General features: G+C 43.5%; 1 protein-coding gene across 1 annotated transcript in view; it reads right to left on the reverse strand.

The window, feature by feature from the left end:
* The window catches only part of DNAH6 (dynein axonemal heavy chain 6), a 3,261,518-nt gene that overhangs the window by 1,406,771 nt on the left and 1,833,158 nt on the right, over nucleotides 1-21,589 (reverse strand). The window contains 2 exon segments of the mRNA XM_029602297.1: nucleotides 11,058-11,189; nucleotides 11,191-11,290. Coding sequence (XP_029458157.1) covers nucleotides 11,058-11,189; nucleotides 11,191-11,290 — 232 coding nt within the window.

Genomic DNA, 21,589 nt, shown 5'->3' on the forward strand with positions numbered 1-21,589 from the left:
ACTTCTCCAACTGTTACCTCCACCCAGTGAACCATGGACACACATAGCCACAGACTTTGTGGTTGACCTTCCCATGACCATGGCAACACTACCATATGGGTCACCATAGACCTGTTTAGTAAATGGCACACTTCGTGGCACTACCTGGCCTGCCAACAGTTCCTGAGCTGGCGAAGTTATTTATTCATCACATATTCCGTCTGCATGGTATGCCTAAGCATATACTCTCCGACAGGGGAACTCAATTCACCGCTAAATTTTGGAGGTCACTCTGCAAAAAATTTGGGATTTCGTTAGACTTAACATCCACTTACCACCTGCAAGCAAACGGACAAAAGGAGAGGATGAACCGTACCCTCAAGCAGTTCTTGCGCTCATATGTGAACTCCAGGAAGAACGATTAGGCCAAACTACTACCATGGGCTGAATTTGCACTCAATTCTCATCATTCAGCCTCTACTGGGTCATATCCGTTCCAGGTAGTCTACGGATGCCAACCATTGCCTCCATTACCAATTCCCTTATCAGTCTCCTCACCAGCAGCTTAAGCTTCAGCTCAGGTGTTACACCATCTGTGGTAGCAAACTAAAGGGCTATTACTGAAAGCCGGACAGCAAGCCAAGAGATTCTATGACACCCATCATAGGGCTGCTCCTCAACTCCAACCTGGAGATAAAGTATGGCTCAGCAACCGCTTCATATGCCTTAAATTACCTTCCGCCCTATTTGTACCACATTTTATTGGTCCCTTGGCTGTTCTTCGTCGCCTTGGATCAATGATATACAGCCTGAAATTGCCACCCTCACTCTGGATTCATAATGCTTTTCATATATACCTACTGAAACTGCTTGTTTTGTCTGAGTTTTCAAAAAAGACAGCTGACCCACAGCCCATCTCTGCTGAGGAAGATCACATACCAGGTGAAGGACATCCTCGAGTCGGAGCGCTCCCAGGCGCTGCGCGACAAAGGGGCCCGCCCCTTTGTGCGTCCCTTCGTGCAGACCCGAAGAGCAGAACCCACAGTCCAGGACCATTAAACCTATCCACCTCTCTTCCGTAACTATTCCGTTGGAAGCCCGCAACCGGACTTTGAACCACGCGCAGACGTCCAGCCACCCCAGACATTAGATAACTTCACAGTGAGTAAAACGGCACCCAATACCTCCTCAGCAACTCACATACACAACAGACAGCCACCCCAGGACTCACAACGCTGCACGCAGTTTGGACCTTGCCCCTCTCCTTTTACCTCTTATTCCAGATCTCTGCAGACAATTAATCTAACCACTCTCCTTTCAATCAGCTGATCACAACCACCCAGACAACCTAGCCAGTCCTCACATTTCTGCATTCCTAAGCTTATTCGTGTACCTCCAGTGTGATCAGCAATCATCCTCACAGCATTCACACAGTGTGATCAGCAATCATCCTCACAGCATTCACCCAGCGTGATCCAACAGTAGTCAGCCATTCTAGCATCCACCTAACCTCCTTACACAATCATCCAACGCCCTCAAACTCTCAACTGAGCATCCCTAATACAACAGTTCAGAATGACACCGAGATTTCCTATCCCAATTCTTCAACATAACCTCCTCACCACAGGAAGAACCACTATGCTACAAAGATCTCGCAACTACACAGCCCTTATCCCAATAATGATTTCTCCTCTTACCCAATTACTAGGTTTAACACTATTTTCCCTTACTCTACTCAATGCTCAATCTCTCACCAAAAAATCCCTGATTCTCAATGACTATCTCTTCGACTCCAACCCAGACATCTGTGCCATAACAGAAACCTGGCTCAAACCAACAGACATTGCAATAATAAATCAACTTCCCACCGACATCTACGACTTCTTCTCCCTCCCTCGTCTCAAAAAAAGGGGAGAGGGCATTCTTTTGGCAGCCAAAAAAGATTTGAAATTTTCCCAACTCTCAGTTAAATCAGATTCTAAACTTGAAATAGGACTTTTCAAAACAGCCCAACTCCAAGTCCTACTCGTCTACGCCCCTCCGGGCCTTCTGGATTCAGATGCCTCCCCCATTGTAGAAATAATTACAACACACTTGAATTTGGAATCCCCGGCTATAATTTTAGGAGATTTCAATTTACATGTTGACAACCCTACGCTTACCACCAATTGCGAGGCTCTACTCACTGCCCTCTCAGCTATGGGATTTAAGCAGATCGTCAACAAGCCCACCCATAAAGCTGGGCCACACCTTGGACCTATCTTCGTAAATGCAGGATCAAATACACCTCCCCTCCTTCTTGCACTCTGGTTCCGTGGTCAGATCATTCACTAATCACCGCCACTTTCACTCTGACACAATTCAGGAAAAATCCCCCTTCGAAATCCTCATTTCTCTACAGAAGACCCTGCTCGTCCGACGACCCTCAACAGCCAGCTCACTTCAGAGCTTCCTCACATTAACCTCTCTAACCCTAACTCAGCCATCCTATCCTGGAGCAACATCACCGAGGCAGTAGCAAACAAACTATGTCCTCTTTCAGCAAAAAAACTAAACCCAAACCCAACAAAACACAACCATGATTCTCAAACAACATCCATAACTTAAACAGAGCCTAAGACACAAAGAAAGCCAAATGGCGTAAGGCCCCCTGCCCCAGCACCTTAGCCGCCTATAAACTAGCTCTACATCACTATAAGAACTCCACCCTAAAATCAAAAGGGATTACTATGCTAGCAAGATACATGACCTTGTATTTGATGCAAAAGCTCTTTTCGCTTACGTATCCAACCTGACACACATCAACACTCCAGATATTCCCACAGACCTAGCTCAATCCAAAGCCGAGGAATTAGCTATTTTCTTCCAAGACAAAATATCTAACCTGCTAAAGCGACTGACCCCCAGTAACAATTCTCACACTAATGCTCTGCAGATACTAAACAAAGGAACATCCTTTGAATCATTCGAACCCATCACAGCCTCTGAGATCCTTCTGTTACTTAAGAAAATGAAACCTTCCTCCCATCCCTTCGACCAAATACCTACAAAGCTCCTCCTTCTAATACCGGAAACAATCTCCAAAACTCTGGCAGATATCATCAACTGCTCTTTATCCCGGGGACTATTTCCAGAAGAACTTAAACTAGCTTCTCTAAAACCCACTCTTAAAGAAACCTAATCTAGACCCCAAGGACCCCAACAACTTTCGCCCGATTTCCAATCTTCCATTCATTGCCAAGATAATGGAAAAGCTGGTCAACACTCAACTCTCCAACTACATTGAAGATCACAAAATACTTTACCCCTCACAATATGGATTCCGTAAAGCTCTAAGCACGGAAACTCTACTCATATCCCTGACAGACCATATCATCATGGGGCTAGACAAAGGCCAATCCTTTCTACTTATTCTTTTAGACTTTTCGGCCGCATTTGATACCGTCAACCACTCCATCCTCCTCAATCAACTGTCGAACATAGGAATTTCAGGAACTGCACTATCATGGTTCAATACATTCCTCAGCAACAGAGGCTATAAGGTCAAGATCCATAACAAGGAATCTTCCCGCCATTCTTCATCTTTTAGGAGTTCCTCAGGGCTCCTCCCTCTCCCCTACACTCTTTAATATTTACCTTCTTCCGCTTTGTCAACTGCTAACCCACTTGAAACTAACTCACTTCCTATACGCAGACGATGTGCAGATCTTGATCCCCATTAAAGAAACCATCACCAAAACTCTTGAATTCTGGGAACTCTGCCTTAAAGAAATCAATCTCCTCCTCATGAGTTTAAACCTGATATTAAATACGGCTAAGACGGAACTTCTTATCATTTCACCAGAAAATAGCAACCCATCTCCGTGTCCTGCAACCAACCCACCTACCACCCAAAGAAGGGACTTAGGAATAATTATCGACAACCGTCTTAACTTAAAATCCTTCATCAAACAAACTACTAAAGACGGATTCTATAAACTTCAGGTACTTAAAAGAATCAAACCGCTCCTTCACATGCGAGACTTCAGAACGGTCCTTTAAGCAGTTATCTTTTCTAAGATAGACTATTGCAATTCTATCTTACTAGGTCTCCCTTCCGCTTCCATTAAACCCATTCAGATGCTCCAGAACTCAGCTGCGAGAATTCTGACTAACACCAGGAGAAGAGATCACATTTTCTCCCACTCTCAAGAACTTGCACTGGTTGCCAATACACTTTAGAATTATCCACAATCCATCACTATCATCCACAAGGCTATCCATCACCAAGCAACGCTCGATCTACAAATACCACTCAGACGACACCACATCCACCAGACCCATCAGAGAAGCCTACAGAGGATCACTCCTCATTCCCCACAACCCAAAACCACTCACCACCTTTCAGAGACCAAGCCTTTTCCACAGCCGGACCTTCACTATGGAATTCAAGAACCATGCCTACCTACTTTCAGAAAAAGGCTTAAGACTTGGCTATTTAAGCAAGCCTTCCCAGATCCCAATTGAATGATAGCAACTTTTTATAAGAGACTTCACAATATAATGTAAATAATTAATCCTAACTGCTCGGTTATCTTACTCTAATTCTCTCCCCAGTTATATGACCCTTGTTGTAATGTAACTTTTGATCTCTTGCACTTGTTTATGTTCCGTTTTTTGTTCTCACCCCCTTGTTATATGTAAACCAGCATGATGTGGTTTCTAATCATGAATGACGGTATAGAAAACTCTAAATAAATAAATAAATAAGAAAACGTGGTAAACACTGGGAATACCTTATCTCTTGGGAGGGATTCGGCCTGGAGGTAAACAGCTGGGAGGCTTCTAGTAACATCCTAGACAAAGATCTCATCAAGGACTTCTTGGTTCATCCTAGAAAGCCGAAACCACCTGGAAGGGGCCCTAAGAAGGGGGGGGGGGTACTGTTGCGCCCCTCCGTCACAGAAGACTGTGAACCTGTTGCTTACCTCTTTTTCTTCCTCTGTCTGCCTAGTTTGGGACAAGTTGCAGCCTCGCTAGTGAACGCTGACCTCCGGGGTGTCTTCCAAACACTATGGGTTCGGCCGATCGCCATTTCCCAGCAGGTATTACCTAGGGCGTGCACGCGCAAGGGCTTTCCTAAGTACACTTCATGGCGGGAAACTTTGGGGGCGTCCCCACCCGATGACGTCAGCTACCTGCAGTACTTAAACCACTCAGCCCTTGGCTAAGACGAGTTAGCAGGGTCTACCTGCCTATCTAATTCTGCTCCTAGAATACTGTCTCGTGGATTTAGACGCTGAGTGCCCGCTTCTTGAGGGCTCACAGGCATTCCGGCTATCCGCTCCTCGGAGGGCCTTCCTGCCTGCATCTCCTGCCTTTCCATCTTCTCGGAGTTACTGGATTCCTATGTGAGTACCTCTTCTCTGCTTCTACCTCGCTTGCTGAATCCTATGACGGTGTACCCCGCTTGTCAGGCCACTACCGCTTCTCTACAGCCAAGCATCTCTTCACTCTGCACAGCTGTTCCTGCCTCATCTCGCTGCATCTTCCTCAGGCTTCGTCTCCTCGTCTTCCAATGCGGTTTCCTCGGCGTACCCCACTCTGCGGGCCACTACCGGAGCTGCACCCAAGGACCTTCCATCTCCTGTGGAAATTCCTGGCAGACTTATGCTACAAAGACAACCAGTTACAGTCTTATTGTGGTATTCTCTACCTGCACAGAACTGTGTTTCTCACCATAATAAAGACTCTCCACTAGAGTGTGCTGTGTATCAGACCAAGCCTGCCTACTGTGAGGCCCACAGGGCTCCTCCCTGTGGGTGGTGTCAACCCTCACCTTGGCCAAAGGGTTCATAACTACCTCAGTTCATACCAGATAACTTTGCACTTAGGATGTATTCAAATGATATAGCAAGTTAAATGGCTGAACTTGAAAAAGAATCATAGAGGGCCTTCCAGCCAGATCAGCACTCCATGCCATTAAAATATAATATGTAGGCTATAGTGTCTAAATCCCTTCCTCCTCCCTCCAAGCCCCCCCCCCCCCCCCCCCCCCCCCCCCCCCCCACAAAAAAAAATAAAAAATACGTTGCCGGCCTATCATCCTGAGAAGCTCTCACTCTGGCACTGCAAAATAAATTTAGAATCCAGGCTCTATCCTAAACCATACCCTCTCCCTTAGGCCCAACCCAAACCCTCCCACCTCCACCCAGAAACCCTAAATGCTGTACACAGGGGCGGATTGGCCTGTCGGGGGATCGGGCATCCCCTGGTGGGCCGGTCGCTCTGGTCACATGGTCTGTTGAACGCGGCTGCAACGGAGCCGCGCTCAGCTAACCACAGGGTATGTTCTGGGCCGGTTTTGGGGAAAACCCCCTGGCTGATCTTTACGCAGAATCCCCCCTGGCTGTACAGCTGCGGGGAGATCAGTACAAATATCCAGCATCTGGTGTATCCTGTGTTGTTTTTGACAACAACTCTGGTAGCTTAAGCTGTGTGCCTAGCTTTGAAAGAAAAGACTAGGAGATCAATTTTAAACGTGTTGCTCACATAAAAATGCTCACATACGTGCGTATGTGGGCCATGTGCGAGCAACGTCGATTTTAAAAGCTGCAATTTATGCATGTATGTACTAGGGCACATGCCAAAAATGAGGGGGAAGAAAAGGAGCAAAATAAGGCATTCTGGGGCAGGGCCAACACTAAAGCGCGTAACTCCGTATATGAAAACCGGAGGCCATAGTAAGGAGCAAGTTTGTAGATCTCACATTTTAGTGCTTACAGGACAGGGTGAGGGGTCTGGGTCAAATGGAGGGCATGAAAAATGAATGACCGGAAGGGTTCGAAGACCTCGGTATTGACTGGCAAACTGTTGAACTAATTGTAAAAACTGGGAATGTTCCTCTCATGAACATCTTAAAACCTGCTTACATACATGCATTTAAGCCAGCAAAGTCCTATGGAAGATAGACAAAGAAGATTTGCTCAATTAACCTCTTAAAATTAGGAGCATTCTTATGTGTGCTAGGTGTATTTTAAATCATATGTGTCCAAGTGCATGCATGATTTAAAATTCTAGCGCATCTCCGCTCTCGAGCCGATACTCGCATGTATGGGTTGCACATGCGCTCATTTAAAAATTTACCTGTATGTGAGGCATTGTTTCTTTCCCTCCCTCCCACTCCTAAGCTCATTCTTTAATTTATAAACTATTATTCCTTACATAGGGACCTTCATGTCGGTTTTTATTTTTTTAATTTTTCCTGGGAATTTTCAGGGTTTATTATGACAAGAACAAAACAGGTGAAAATGAATGGAAAAATGTGACTCATTTTTCTGGATAAATATCAGAGTTTATTTTTGGTGGACAGAAGCCAGTATAATAAAACAATATTAAGCAGATTTTCCTACTTACCCACTGAGCAGCATTCCTATTTCTGCTCCCACTCCTTAGCACAGGGTGGGCAAACGTTTTTGTGCTGTGGCCACATTACAAGTAATCAGCCACAACAAGGGCCAGGGGGCAGTTCCCCTTGGAGCTTCTAGGCATGACAATCCAAACTCTGGCACTTGCTACAGTGCTGCAGACATTTCAATATCCAACAGCCTTAAGCACCACCATTTTTAGCACCTGAGGAGCCCTGCAATTATGGATCCCAGCTTCTACCAAAATCGGCAAAACCTTCAACCCAACAGAGATACATTTGAAGGGGAAGAGGTACAAAGCATTATCCTGGCTAGCAGACTACTTTACCTCAGTCAAAAATGCAGAACACAGATAAAACCTCACCAAATAAGAATAAAAAGATTATAAAATTGAACTGTAAACCACTACAAGCCAGATTCATATACAGTATAACAGGGCAAAAACATCAGAAATATAAATCATCATTCATAATAGTAAACCATACTAATAAAAAGAATAATTCAAACAGATGAAGAATAAAACAATATCTAATAATTAAGAAAAATAATAAAAAAATGTAAACATTTTCCAAAATTTAATTAAATATTTCAAAATAGCAGACAAACCAACACTACCCAATAATTAAAACTATTAAGAATAAAACATTTTGAAAAACAATTTAGGCTCAGGGATAATAGAGAAGTCTGGCATCAGCTGCTATTTCAGACAGATAGTGTTACCAGCTTGCTGAAACCACATTATATAGTCCATCATGACTGACTATGAATTAGCTACAATATTTACTTGGTTTTTCTCCTTGACTCTTTTTATATCAGAATACTATTCTGACAGCAACACTAGATTGTACTGAGCTCTTAGCAGCTTTACTGGATTTCAGGAGTGCCAGATAGTACAGGAGGACTCAGGCTGGGCTTTTGTGGGCAAGATGGAGGGAGTGCTACTGGAGGGGTACTGGATTCTAATTTTGCTAATCTGGAAAGAGCTGCCAGTGGGGAAGCTTCTCAGGCGGATAGGCCCACAGCTCGATTTTAAAAGGCCTGCATGTGCGTATACTAGGAGATATGCGTGTGGCTGGGCTGTGCTTGGTCACTGGCGTTTTCAATGGCCCACGGCCATGCGTGTATGTCCTGGTAAGCGCTGAAGAATGGCTTGATCAAAAAGGGGCGGACCTGGGTGAGGTCTGGGTGGGTCATGGATGAGGACTGGGCTGGGAAGTGCCATTAGGCTTCAACGCGCGTATGTTATAAAATCGGCACATCCATGTGCACGTGCCGGGAACTGCCCGCACATGGACATCTGCACATGTTTTAAAATTTACCTTTGAGTGAAAAAGAAAAATCTTCAATTTGTTTTAAATATTCTACTTACTAACGTCATGAAGTGCTTCCTATTACTCCTATTATCTGAAAGAGTAAATAACCAATTCACATTTATTCGTTCTAGTCCTCTTGTGATTTTGTATATCTCTAACATATCCCCCCTCAGCCATCTCTTCTCGAAGCTGAACAACCCTAACCTCTTTAGCCTTTCCTCATAGGGGAGCCATTCCATTTATCATTTTGGTCACCCATTTCTGTACCTTCTCCCATGAAACTATTTCTTTTTTGAATTGCAGCGACCAGAATTGCACACAGTATTGAAGATGTGGTCTTTTCATAAAGTGATACAAAGGCATTATGACACCTCTGCTTTATTCACCATTCCCTTCCTAATAGATCATAATATTCTGTTTCCTTTTTTGACTGCCACAGCACACTGAACTGACGATTTCAATGTATGGTCGACTATGACTCCTATGGAACCTAAAATCATGTAACTACTACATAGGTTATTTTGCCTTATATGCATCACCTTGCACTTGTCCACATTACATTTCATCTGCCATTTGGACACCCAATCTTCCAGTTTCGCAAGGTTCTCCTGCAATTTATCACAATCCACATGTGATTTAACTACTTTGAAGTGTCAGCTGCGAATCTGATCACCTCACTCCTCATATCCCTTTATAGATCATTTATAAATATTTTGAAAAACACCGGTCCAACTATAGATACCTGAAGAAAGCCACCTTTTTCAATTGAGAAAACTGTCCATTTAAACCTACCATCTGTTTCCTTACTTTTAACCAGTTTGTAATGCACAAAACAACATCGCCTCCGATCCCATGACTGTTTAGTTTTCTTAGAAGTCTCTCATAAGGAACTTTGTCAAACACCTTCTGAAAATCCAAATATACTACATCTACCGGTTCACCTTTATCCACATGTTTATTAACCCCTTCAAAAAATTGTAGCAGATTTGTAAAGCAAGACTTCCCTGAGTAAATCCATGCTGGATGAGTGCCATTGAACCATTTCTATCTATATGTTCTGTGATTTTGTTCTTTAGAATAGTTTCCACTACATTTCCCAGCATTGAATTTAAATATTGTCCACAACTGTTGTAAACTCTTAACATTTGCAACTGCACTTTTCAGTTGTTTCCTATTTTCCCCATTTTATCAAAGTTTCCTTTTTGAAAGTTTAGAGCTAGAGCTGTAGATTTACATTTTGTCCCCCTTCCAGTCATTAATTCATATTTGATCATTATTGCAAAGTGGCCCCACCACTGTTACCTTTCTCACCAAATCCTGTGTTCCACTAAGAATTAGATCTAAAATAGCTCCCTCTCTCATCGGTTCCTGAACCAATTACTCTATGATTCAAATATAATTTATTCCATCCAGAACTTTACCTCTCTATCATGTTCTGATGTTATATTTCCCCAGATAATATTGGGGTAATTGAAAGCTCCCATTATTACTGCATTGCCATAGCTGGAAAAGTACGTAACCTTGGAATAATAATGGACCCTGAAATCAATCTAAAACAGCACATATCACTAAAAGTAAAGGAAGGATACGCAAAACTCATGGTACTCAGAAAACTAAAACCACTACTAACTCAAAATGATTTCCGAACAATTCTACAGGCACTAATTTTCTCCAGCACGGATTACTGCAATGCCCTGCTGCTAGGACTACCAAATACTACGTTAAGACCACTTCAAATACTTCAGAACACAGCAGCTAGAATAATAACTGGAAAAAGGAGGAGGGGCCACATAACCGAAATCCTAGCAGAACTACATTGGTTACCAATTGAACACAGAATTAAATACAAAACCCTATGTACCATCCATAAACTAATTCATGATGAGAAATCAGACTGGCTAAACACAGCATTACGGGTACACGTCCCACACAGAAATCTTCGATCAGCAAATAAAGCACTCCTAACCATCCCTTCAGTTAAAACAGCAAGACTAACCCAAGTGAGGGAAAGGGCCTTATCATTAGCAGGACCCACAATTTGGAACACAATGCCTCCAGAGATCAGATTACAAAGTGATCTCAAGGCATTTAAGAAAAGTTTGAAAACATGGCTTTTTAAACAGGCATTTACAAGGAGAACGGGAGAATAGAAAATATTCAGGAATAAGCAGATAAGCATGGACACACAGTACTTAGGACGATAGAGTAGGGGGGATTTAGGTAGGGCTGGGGGGTGGGTAGCGCGCACAAATGTAGGCCGCGTGCATAGGTTTTAAAATCTGGCCCATAGTCTCTTGCTTGACCTTTAATAAATAATGCTGCTGCTATTGTATTATTTAGTTTAGTTTGTTCTACATACCTGTGTGTCTGTGAAAAGAAAAACCATATCTTTGTCTTCGACTCCAGCCATCTTATACATCTTCCGTAGATCTTCATGAAATGTATCATAATTATAACCACGACTTAGTTCTATCTGAAAGCTTTTATAACCCACACATATGAGTGGCTAGTTTAGTGAGTGACTGCTTTCCTGTACCTCCTACACCAACAAGTAGGGCATTTCCTCTTTCTTGACGAATCATCCTGGCAATTCTGTGTTAAGAATAGGAAAAAAATTATGAATATTATTATTTTAACCTTTTATATAGCTATAGTGAATGAAATTTATTTATTCTAAAAATCTTTCTATTATGCTAATAGTGATGAATCGTGCTAGGAGATCACAATTAAAACATAGTACATACATTAATTACATAGAAACATAGAAATGACGGCAGAAGAAGACCAAACGGCCCATCCAGTCTGCCCAGCAAGCTACGCACTTTATCCATTTTTTTTCCCTTTTTCTCTTTCCCTGTTACTATTGGCTTCCAGTACCCTCCAGCCCTAATTTCCCTCCACCCCACCACCAATGTAGAGAGCAGTGCCGTATCTGCATCCAAGTGAACATCCAGCTCAATTAGGGATAGCAACTGCTGTAACAAGCAGGCCACACCCCTGCCCCATACTCTTACCCACCCCTGGTTTTTTTTTTGTTTTTTTTTTTGTTTGTTTTTGTTGTTGTTGGTTTTTTTTTTTTTTGGAGATGACAGCCCTCCACCTTCCGGGTCGCCCTTCTCTGTACCGCTTCCATCTTGTCTTTGTCTCTTTGTAGATACAGTCTCCAGAACTAAACACAGTATTCCAGGTGAGGTCTCACCAAGGACCTGTAAAAGGGGATAATCACTTCCCTTTTCTTATTCGATATTCCTATCTCTATGCAGCCCAGCATTCTTCTGGCTTTTGCTATCGCCTTGTCGCATTGTTTTGCAGACTTCATATCATTAGACACTATCACCCCAAGGTCTCTCTCCTGCTCCATGCACATCAGCCGTCCCCCCCCCCCCCCCCCCCCCCCCCCCCCCCCCCCCCCATCGAATACAGTTCATTCGGATTTCCACTCCCCATATGCATGACTTTGCACTTCTTGGCATTGAATCTCAGCTGCCATATCTTCGACCACGCTTCCAGTTTCCTTAAATCCCGTCTCATTCTCTCCACTCCTTCCGGCATGTCCACTCTGTTGTAGATCTTAGTGTCATTCGCAAAAAGACAAATCTTACCTTCTATCTCATCCGCAATGTCGCTCACAAAGATATTGAACAGGACCGGTCCCAACACCGATCCTTGCAGTACACCACTTAAAACCGCTCTCTCTTCAGAGAAAGTTCCATTTACCATCACACATTGTCTTCTGTCCAATCCAGGTCACCACCTTGGCACTCACTCCTAAGCTTCTCGTTTTATTCACCAGTCTCCTGTGCGGAACCGTATCAAAAGCTTTGCTGAAATCCAAGTAGATGACATCGAGCGCTCTTCCTTGATCCAATTCCTTGGCTACCCAGTCAAAAAAGTCAATCAGATTTGACTGACAGGATCTTCCCCTGGTGAATCCATGCTGCCTGTGATCTAGCAATTGTCCCTACTGTAGATATTTCACTATTCTCTCTTTCAACAGCGACTCCATTACTTTTCCCACCACCGAAGTGAGGCTAACCGGTCTGTAGTTATCAGCCTCCTCTCTGTTCCCACTCTTGTGAAGTGGGACCACCACCGCTCTTCTCCAATCACTCGGCACCACTCCCGTTTCTAGGGATCTATTGAACAGGTCACACAGCGGACCCGCTAGCACATCTCTGAGCTCCCTCAGTATCCTTGGATGAATCCCATCAGGCCCCAGGACTTTGTCCCCTTTCAGATTCTTTAGCTCTTCCCATACATTTTCTATTGTAAAAGGATTTTCATCTATTCCACTTCCCTCCAGTTTCTTGTTGTGTAGAGATGGTCCTTCTCCAGGGTCTTTTTAGTGAACACAGAGCTGAAAGTATTCGTTTAATATTTCTGCCATTTCTTCATCTCTCTCCACACATTGATCATTTTCACTTTTCAATTTCACTATACCACTTTGGACTTTTCTCTTTTCGCTGATGTATCTGAAAAATGTTTTGTCACCATTTTTTATCTCCTTGGCAATCCTCTCTTCCGCTTGACTTTTTGTCAACTTGATTAATTTCTTTGTCTCCCTCAGTTGAATCAAATATTCTTCTTTGTGCTCCTCCCTTTGGGATCTTTTATGTTTCTGAATGCTGTTCTTTTAGCTTTAATTTTGTCAGCCACCTCCTTTGAGAACCAGATAGGTTTCAATTTTCTTTTGCTTTTTCTTTACATTTCTAACATATAGAGTAGTTGCCTTGGTGATTGCTCCTTTTAGATTGGTCCACTGCTGATCCACATCTCTCTCGTTCTCCCATCCTTTGAGTTCTTCCTCTAGGTACTTCCCCATTTCCTCAAAGTCCGTGTTTTTGAATTGTAAAACTCGGGTCTTTGTGGTTCTTTTCCATATTCTTTTAGTGATATTAAACCATACCGTTTGATGATCACTGGTGCTGAGATGGGCACCCACCTGGACATCAAGACATTATCTCCATTAGTGAGCACTAAGTCGAGTATAGTTCCTTCTCTCGTGGGTTCCAATACCATTTGTTTGAACAAAGTTACTTGCATGGCATCCACTATCACTCTACTATTTTTAGATTATGCAGATGGGATTTTCCAGTCTACATCTGGCATATTAAAGTCACCAAAGATCACCACTTCTCCCTTCTTACCTATCTTATGGATGTCTTCAACCAGATCTCTGTCCAGCTCTTCCTTTTGGTTTGGAGGCCTGTAAACCACTCCAATATAAATGGACGCTCCGTCATCTTTTTTTAGGTCGACCCATAGTGCTTTCTTCCTTGCCCCAACTTCCTTGCAGCTCAGATGCTTGGATGTTGTTTCTGACATAAAGAGCCACACCTCCCCCTTTTCTATCCTCTCTGTCCTTCCTTAACAAGTTAAAGCCTGGTATTGTGTATCCCCAATCGTGAGATTCTGTGAACCATGTCTCTGTGATAGCAACAATGTCCAATTCTGCCTCAGTCAATTAGAGCCTGCAGATCTGGGATTTTATTTCCCAAACTATGAGCATTTGTGGGTCATAGCATTCAGGTACTCTCTTTAAGGTTATTGCTTTTCCTGGACTCCTTATGAGACTTTAGTTGAGATTGTTATTCACTTCACTCGCAGTTGTGCCACTGATGACAGAATTATCCATCTCAATTAGCTTTTTTCTTTTGGTTATGGATCTTGAAATGCTGCATGCATTGGTTTTTTTTTCCTCTTTTCTGGTAACACTTCAATGTTTTTCTCAAGAACTTCTTCAGTTTTTAATATAGAGAAGGCTTTTTGTTCTTTTTGCATTTGGTACAGTGTGTGTCTCCTCATCACAGGTCTAATTCTACCAGAGCCCAATGTAATCCTGGTTTTTAATGAATTCCTTAATGACCTGTTTGAGTGGGGGGGTATACTTGTTGGCTGCCCATCTGTCAAGAATGGGTGACTGTGGGTCACATGTGTTATCCTACCTGAGCCTAATGAATCTCTTTTTCTTGACTCCTGGTTTTTTCTGTGGTATTGGGGAATTATTTTCTAAGTAATGCAATGTGGGTGTAATTCTTGTAATTGAAGCTAATTGAGCTTAACCTCAGTCAGCTCCTTTTTCAAGGAAGAGAGTTGTGCACAGATTGGACAAGCTCTAAGTTTCCAGATGCTTTCCCTGAGAATAAAGGCTCCACAGCAGTTACATTGGATAGTCCTCATTTTGGTAAATGTTTTGATTGGTATTTCCTTTACTGTTAACAATTTACTAATTTATCTTGCTGCTAATGTTAAGTTAGGCAGTCTTTATTAGATAACAACAACAGGGGTGGGTGGGTAGAGGGGTAGAGTGGGAGGGAGTCAAACAGTTTAACCTGGGACAAGCTGGGTAAGCAGGGCACTTCCTGGAACTTTTAATATTCCTTAATCTATTAAATGATCCCTAAGCACTTATGTGCCAATATTAAACAGATTATTAAAGACAGCTCTACAATAAGAGAAATGCAGGTATACTGAATCTTAAAGCAAACAAATTAGCAAAGAACCAGACCAATAAAATAATTCAGCCTATGCACTGGCCACAATGGTTCTCCTGTTTCTCTATGTTTACCTCCCCCAAGGTCTGAGACACACCCAATCCAGTTGGATCAGGTCACTTCTAGAAGTTTGTCTGTCCTTTTTTGTCAATTTTTTTAAAACAGTCTTTATGCCCCAATATTAAGATTTAAACAGATTATTTGTGCCAGCTAACTCCAAAAGAGAAATAGATTTAAAGCTGGAGTGTTTTTTTTGTTTTAATCTTAACTCTATAGCAGAGCAACCAAACAGCAAATTAATTTACTAGAATAATATCTTACTATAAAGAAATGAACAACACAGATAGGAATTATTCACAGAAGCCTTCTACAGAACTTGTAAGTAATAAGCAAGAATACTTAGCCACAATGCAAATTCAGTTCCACAAAGAGAAATCAGCTCCAGCCTGTGCACTGGCCACAATGGCTCTCCTGCTTCTCTAAGTTTACATCCCCCAAGGTCTGAGACACACACCAATTCAGTTGGATCAGGTCACTTCTAGAAGTTTGTCTGTCCTTTTTTGTCAATTTTTTAAAAAAACAGTCTTATGCCCCAATATTAAGATTTAAACAGAATATTTGTGCCAGCTAACTCCAAAAGAGAAATAGATTTAAAGCTCGAGTGTTTTTTTTTATCTTAACTCTATAGCAGAGCAACCAAACAGCAATTAATTTACTAGAATAATATCTTACTATAAAGAAATGAAAACCACAGACAGGAATTATTCACAGAAGCCTTCTACAAAACTTGAAAGTAATAAGCAAGAATACTTAGCCACAATGCAAATTCAGTTCCACAAAGAGAAATCAGCTGCAGCCTGTGCACTGGCCACAATGGCTCTCCTGCTTCTCTACGTTTACCTCCCACAAGGTCTGAGAGCACACCCAATCCAGCTGGATAAGGTCACTTCTAGAAGTTGTCTGATCCTTTTTTTGTCAATTTTTTTTAAAACAGTCTTTATGCCCCAATTAAAATGCCCCAAGTTAAAAATATAAAACAAAACAATTATAATTTAAAATCAAAATCAGAATTTCTGCCTTGAACATCAATGTGTATCCCTACGAATGGTATTTTCAGAATCACTCATTTCTCCACATTATGCTTATTTGCACTAATATAGTAGAATACAACAGATAAAGACCAATTGGCCCATTTACTTTGCCTAGTTACTAAGGATTTAACTCCACTGACAGCCATAAGAGCTTGACTGGTTGTAGGATATTGCTGCTTATCCAAGTCAGTTTTTTTTAATTTAAGAACATAAGAACATAAGAAAATGCCATACTGGGTCAGACCAAGGGTCCATCAAGCCCAGCATCCTACTTCCAACAGTGGCCAATCCAGGCCACAAGAACCTGGCAAATATCCAAAAACGAAGTCTATTCCATGTTACCATTGCTAATGGCAGTGGCTATTCTCTAGGTGAACTTAATAGCAGGTAATGGACTTCTCTCCAAGAACTTATCCAATCCTTTTTTAAACACAGCTATACTAACTGCACTAACCACATCCTCCGGCAACAAATTCCAGAGTTTAATTGTGCGTTGAGTAAAAAAGAACTTTCTCCGATTAGTTTTAAATGTGCCCCATGCTAACTTCATGGAGAGCCCCCTAGTCTTTCTACTATCTGAAAAAGTAAATAACCGATTCACATCTACCCATTCTAGACCTCTCATAATTTTAAACATCTCTATCATATCCCCCCTCAGCCATCTCTTCTCCAAGCTGAAAAGTCCTAACCTCTTTAGCCTTTCCTCATAGGGGAGCTGTTCCATTCCCCTTATCATTTTGGTAGCCCTTCTCTGCATCTTCTCCATCACAATTATATCTTTTTTGAGATGCGGCGACCAGAACTGTACACAGTATTCAAGGTGCGGTCTCACCATGGAGCGATACAGAGGCATTATGACATTTTCCGTTTAATTTACCATTCCCTTTCTAATAATTCCCAACATTTTGTTTGTTTTTTTTGACTGCCGCAGCACACTGAACCGACGATTTCAATGTGATATCCACTATGACGCCTAGATCTCTTTCTTGGGTTGTAGCACCTAATATGGAACCCAACATTGTGTAATTATAGCATGGGTTATTTTTCCCTATATGCATCACCTTGCAGTTATCCACATTAAATTTCATCTGCCATTGGATACCCAATTTTCCAGTCTCACAAGGTCTTCCTGCAATTTATCACAATCTGCTTGTGATTTAACTACTCTGAACAATTTTGTGTCATCTGCAAATTTGATTATCTCATTCATCATATTTCTTTCCAGATCATTTATAAATATATTGAAAAGTAAGGGTCCCAATACAGATCCCTGAGGCACTCCAATGTCTATTCCCTTCCACTGAGAAAATTGTCCATTTATTTACTCTTTCGGATAGTAGAAAGACTAGGGGGCACTCCATGAAGTTAGCATGGGGCACATTTAAACTAATCGGAGAAAGTTCTTTTTTACTCAACGCACAATTAAACTCTGGAATTTGTTGCCAGAGGATGTGGTTAGTGCAGTTAGTATAGCTGTGTTTAAAAAAGGATTGGATAAGTTCTTGGAGGAGAAGTCCATTACCTGCTATTAAGTTCACCTAGAGAATAGCCACTGCCATTAGCAATGGTAACATGGAATAGACTTAGTTTTTGGGTACTTGCCAAGTTCTTGTGGCCTGGATTAGCCACTGTTGGAAGCAGGATGCTGGGCTTGATGGACCCTTGGTCTGACCCAGTATGGCATTTTATTATGTTCTTAATCCTACTCTCTGTTTCCTGTCTTTTAGCCAGTTTGCAATCCACGAAAGGACATCGCCACCTATCCCATGACTTTTTACTTTTCCTAGAAGCCTCTCATGAGGAACTTTGTCAAACACCTTCTGAAAATCCAAGTATACTACATCTACCGGTACACCTTTATCCACATGTTTATTAACTCCTTCAAAAAAGTGAAGCAGATTTGTGAGGCAAGACTTGCCTTGGGTAAAGCCATGCTGACTTTGCTCCATTAAACCATGTCTTTCTATATGTTCTGTGAGTTTGATGTTTAGAACACTTTCCACTATTTTTCCTGGCACTGAAGTCAGGCTAACCGGTCTGTAGTTTCCCGGATCGCCCCTGGAGCCCTTTTTAAATATTGGGGTTACAATTTTCTCTTTGGATCTCTACCATCATGGATAGGCATGCAAATAAATTCCCTTACATAATCCAACATCTATCAACCACTTTTCCTATGTCACCACCAAGCTTTATAATAATCTAACAGGGTCATTCATGAAATTTTGATGGGCTATAATCATGTGCATTAGGATGTTATCACACACAATAACACCCTTCAACACATGATAACTACCGTGTTGTTATTTGAACATATAAATTAGGGAAAGCGGAGGAGTTTGGATGAGGTTTAGGGAAATTAGGGTCCTGTAGCGCTACGAGCGATAATGTAACGTACATTATCGCCCACAGTAGCACCAGAAATAGCTACAGATATTTCATTGGCACTACGGGGGCAATAGTATGAGGCACAGCTGCAAATGCGGTGGGTACAAACACACCGCTGTTAGTACCTGGAGCGTGGACCCTTGTTCTGAGGTAGAGTCTGTACTGCCGTCAAGGGGCGAACTCCTCGTTGGTCTCTACCGTCAGATGGCGAGGCCTGTTGCAGATGTAGATCGGACTTCATCCTGGAAGCAAGTAGTCTCCCCAGGAGGAGCCCGTAGGGACACGGCTGCTGGGACTTAGGTGACTCCCTGAGGATAGAAGATGGTCTGGATGCAGGCGCCTCCTGCAGGTCGTGAGTTCCAGATGGCTGGCGCCTCAGCAGGTCGTAAGTAATCTCTGTAGAGAAGTTGAAGAAAATCCAGAAGTCGTCCAAGACTCAGAGTCCAACGAGCGGTCCGCAGCCAGTCTAAGGGTCGGAAACCAGAGCGCGTTCCAAAGCCAGTCCAGAGGTCGAAATCCAAATCGCGGTCCAAAGCCAGTCCAGTGGTCGGGGTCCGAAAGAAGCAATCCAACGAGGAGGGCAGAGCAGAAGCGGGACGAAGAATCAGGATACCAGGAACACAGGAACCAAGCAGGACCTCAATACTAAGGCAAAGTCTGAGGAGCAGACCTTGCCTTTAAATACCAAATCCAGAGGAAGTGCTGCAGAAGGGAGCCACGACACTTCCTGTCGTGGCCCCTTTAAATGCTGGCTTCAGCCGCGCGCGCGGCCCTAGTGAAGTGGAGAAGGGGGCGGAGCCATGGCAGGAGTCAGAGGCCTGCAGCCGGCCGCACAGCGGACCGGGCCGTGCGGAGAACATCTTCTGAGGCTCCCTGCACAAGCAGGAGCCTCTGTGGAGCCCCGATGCCGTGGGTGAGTGCTAGGTCCCGGCCGCGGACCGCCGCAGCCGGCGGCCATGACAGTTGGCCCCGGTCGCGGACTGCCGCGGCTTGGGTTTACTCGGATGTTCATTGTGAAAGTTCTGAAGGAGAGATTTATCCAAGATGTTCTTAGCAGGCTCCCAAGAATTCTCCTCTGGCCCGAATCCTTCCCATGACAGGAGATACTCCCATGTTTTGCCTCTTTTCCGGACGTCCAGTACTTTGTGTACCTGGTAAATGGTCTCATCGTCGGCCCGAAGTTGCGGTACATCAGGAGGTTTCCGGGAAGTCCACGTGAGGACCACGGGTTTCAAACGGGACACATGGAAGGAATTATGGATTCGTAATGTCGCAGGGAGGCGAAGCTGATAGGTCACAGGCCCGAGTCGTCGAAGCACCAGAAAGGGGCCAATGTAACGAGGAGCCAAACGCATGGAGAGCACTCGCAGTCGGATGTGCCGGGTACTCAACCACACTTTCTCACCCGGACTGAATTGGGGTCCAGGCTGAAGCCGCTTATCGGCAAAGGCTTTAGCAGAGAGAACCACTTTACGAAGCATCCGTTGGGTGCGGACCCATAGCTGTTTTAATGTGTCCGCCGTGAGCTGAGCTGCCGGAGATGGAACCATTAACGGCAACTGCAATGGGGGTCTGAGTTGTCTGCCAAAGACGATCTGAAAAGGGGAAGCCCCCGTACAAACACATGCGTGAGAATTGTGGGAAAATTCCGCCCAAGACAGAAGGGTCGCCCAATCATCTTGAAAAGAATTGACGTATAATCGTAAAAACTGTTTCAATCCACGTTTTGTACATTCAGCCTGTCCATTGGCTTGCGGGTGAAAAGCGGTGGTAAAGTCCAGAGCAATGCAAATTTTTTTACAGAGATTACGCCAGTAATGAGCTGTAAACTGAGGACCTCGATCAGACACAATGTGTAGCGGAAGACCGTGAAATCTGAAGATAAGGCACATAAACAGCTGGGCCAAACAAGGAGCAGACGGGAGGGAGGGTAGTAGGATACACTACTACCCAAATAACGGTGTTGCCTTCCGAGGGTGGCAATTCCACAATGATGTCTGTGGAGATGTGTTTCCAAGGTTTCGACGGGGCTGGTAATGGTTGCAACAGTCCTTGTGTTTTCCCTGTAGGAATCTTATGTTGTGCACACGTTGGACAGGAGGCCACATAAGCTTGTATGTCCTTGCACATACCTGGCCACCAATAATGCTGCTGTAGCAGTGCCTGAGTCCGAGCTCATCCAGGGTGTCCAGCCAGCAGCGAGTCATGTCCCCAGGCCAATACTTTATTTCGTAATCTCTTGGGAACCACTGTCTTTCCGGGTGGTACTGTGAAGGTCACAGCCAAGCCGATGCAGGCCGGGTCAATAATGTGTTGGATGGGTTCCTCCATATCTTCTGCCAAGAAGGATGGAGACAAGGCATCTGCCTTAATATTGTTGTTAGCAGGCCGGTACCAGAGCTCAAAATTAAAACGTGTGAAAAACAATGCCCATCGAGCCTGACGGGGGTTCAAACGTTGGGCCTGTTGAAGGTATACCAAATTTTTATGGTCCGTGTAAACTGTGATTCGGTGCTGGGCTCCCTCCAGCCACTGTCGAAACTCTTCAAAGGCAAGTTTGATGGCGAGACGTTCTCTGTCACCAATAGAGTAATTCCGCTCGGCAGACAAGAATTTCCTGGAGTAATAAGAGCAGGGATGAGATGTTCCCAAAGTGTCGTTCTGACTTAAAACGGCCCCCACTCCTTCCATGGAAGCATCTACTTCCACTACAAATGGGCGTCTAGGATCCGGGTGCCGCAAGCATGGTTTCTTGAGGAACGAATTCTTGAGCGCCCGAAATGCCTCCTCTGCCTCTGGAGGCCAAGCTTTTATATTAGCGCCTTTGCGTGTAAGAGCTGTGAGAGGTGCTGCTAATTTGGAGAAATTTAAGATAAAGCTGCGGTAGTAGTTGGCAAAACCAAGGAAGCGTTGCAACGCCC

The sequence above is a fragment of the Rhinatrema bivittatum genome, chromosome 1, assembly GCF_901001135.1.
Source record: "Rhinatrema bivittatum chromosome 1, aRhiBiv1.1, whole genome shotgun sequence".
Classification (NCBI taxonomy): domain Eukaryota; kingdom Metazoa; phylum Chordata; class Amphibia; order Gymnophiona; family Rhinatrematidae; genus Rhinatrema; species Rhinatrema bivittatum.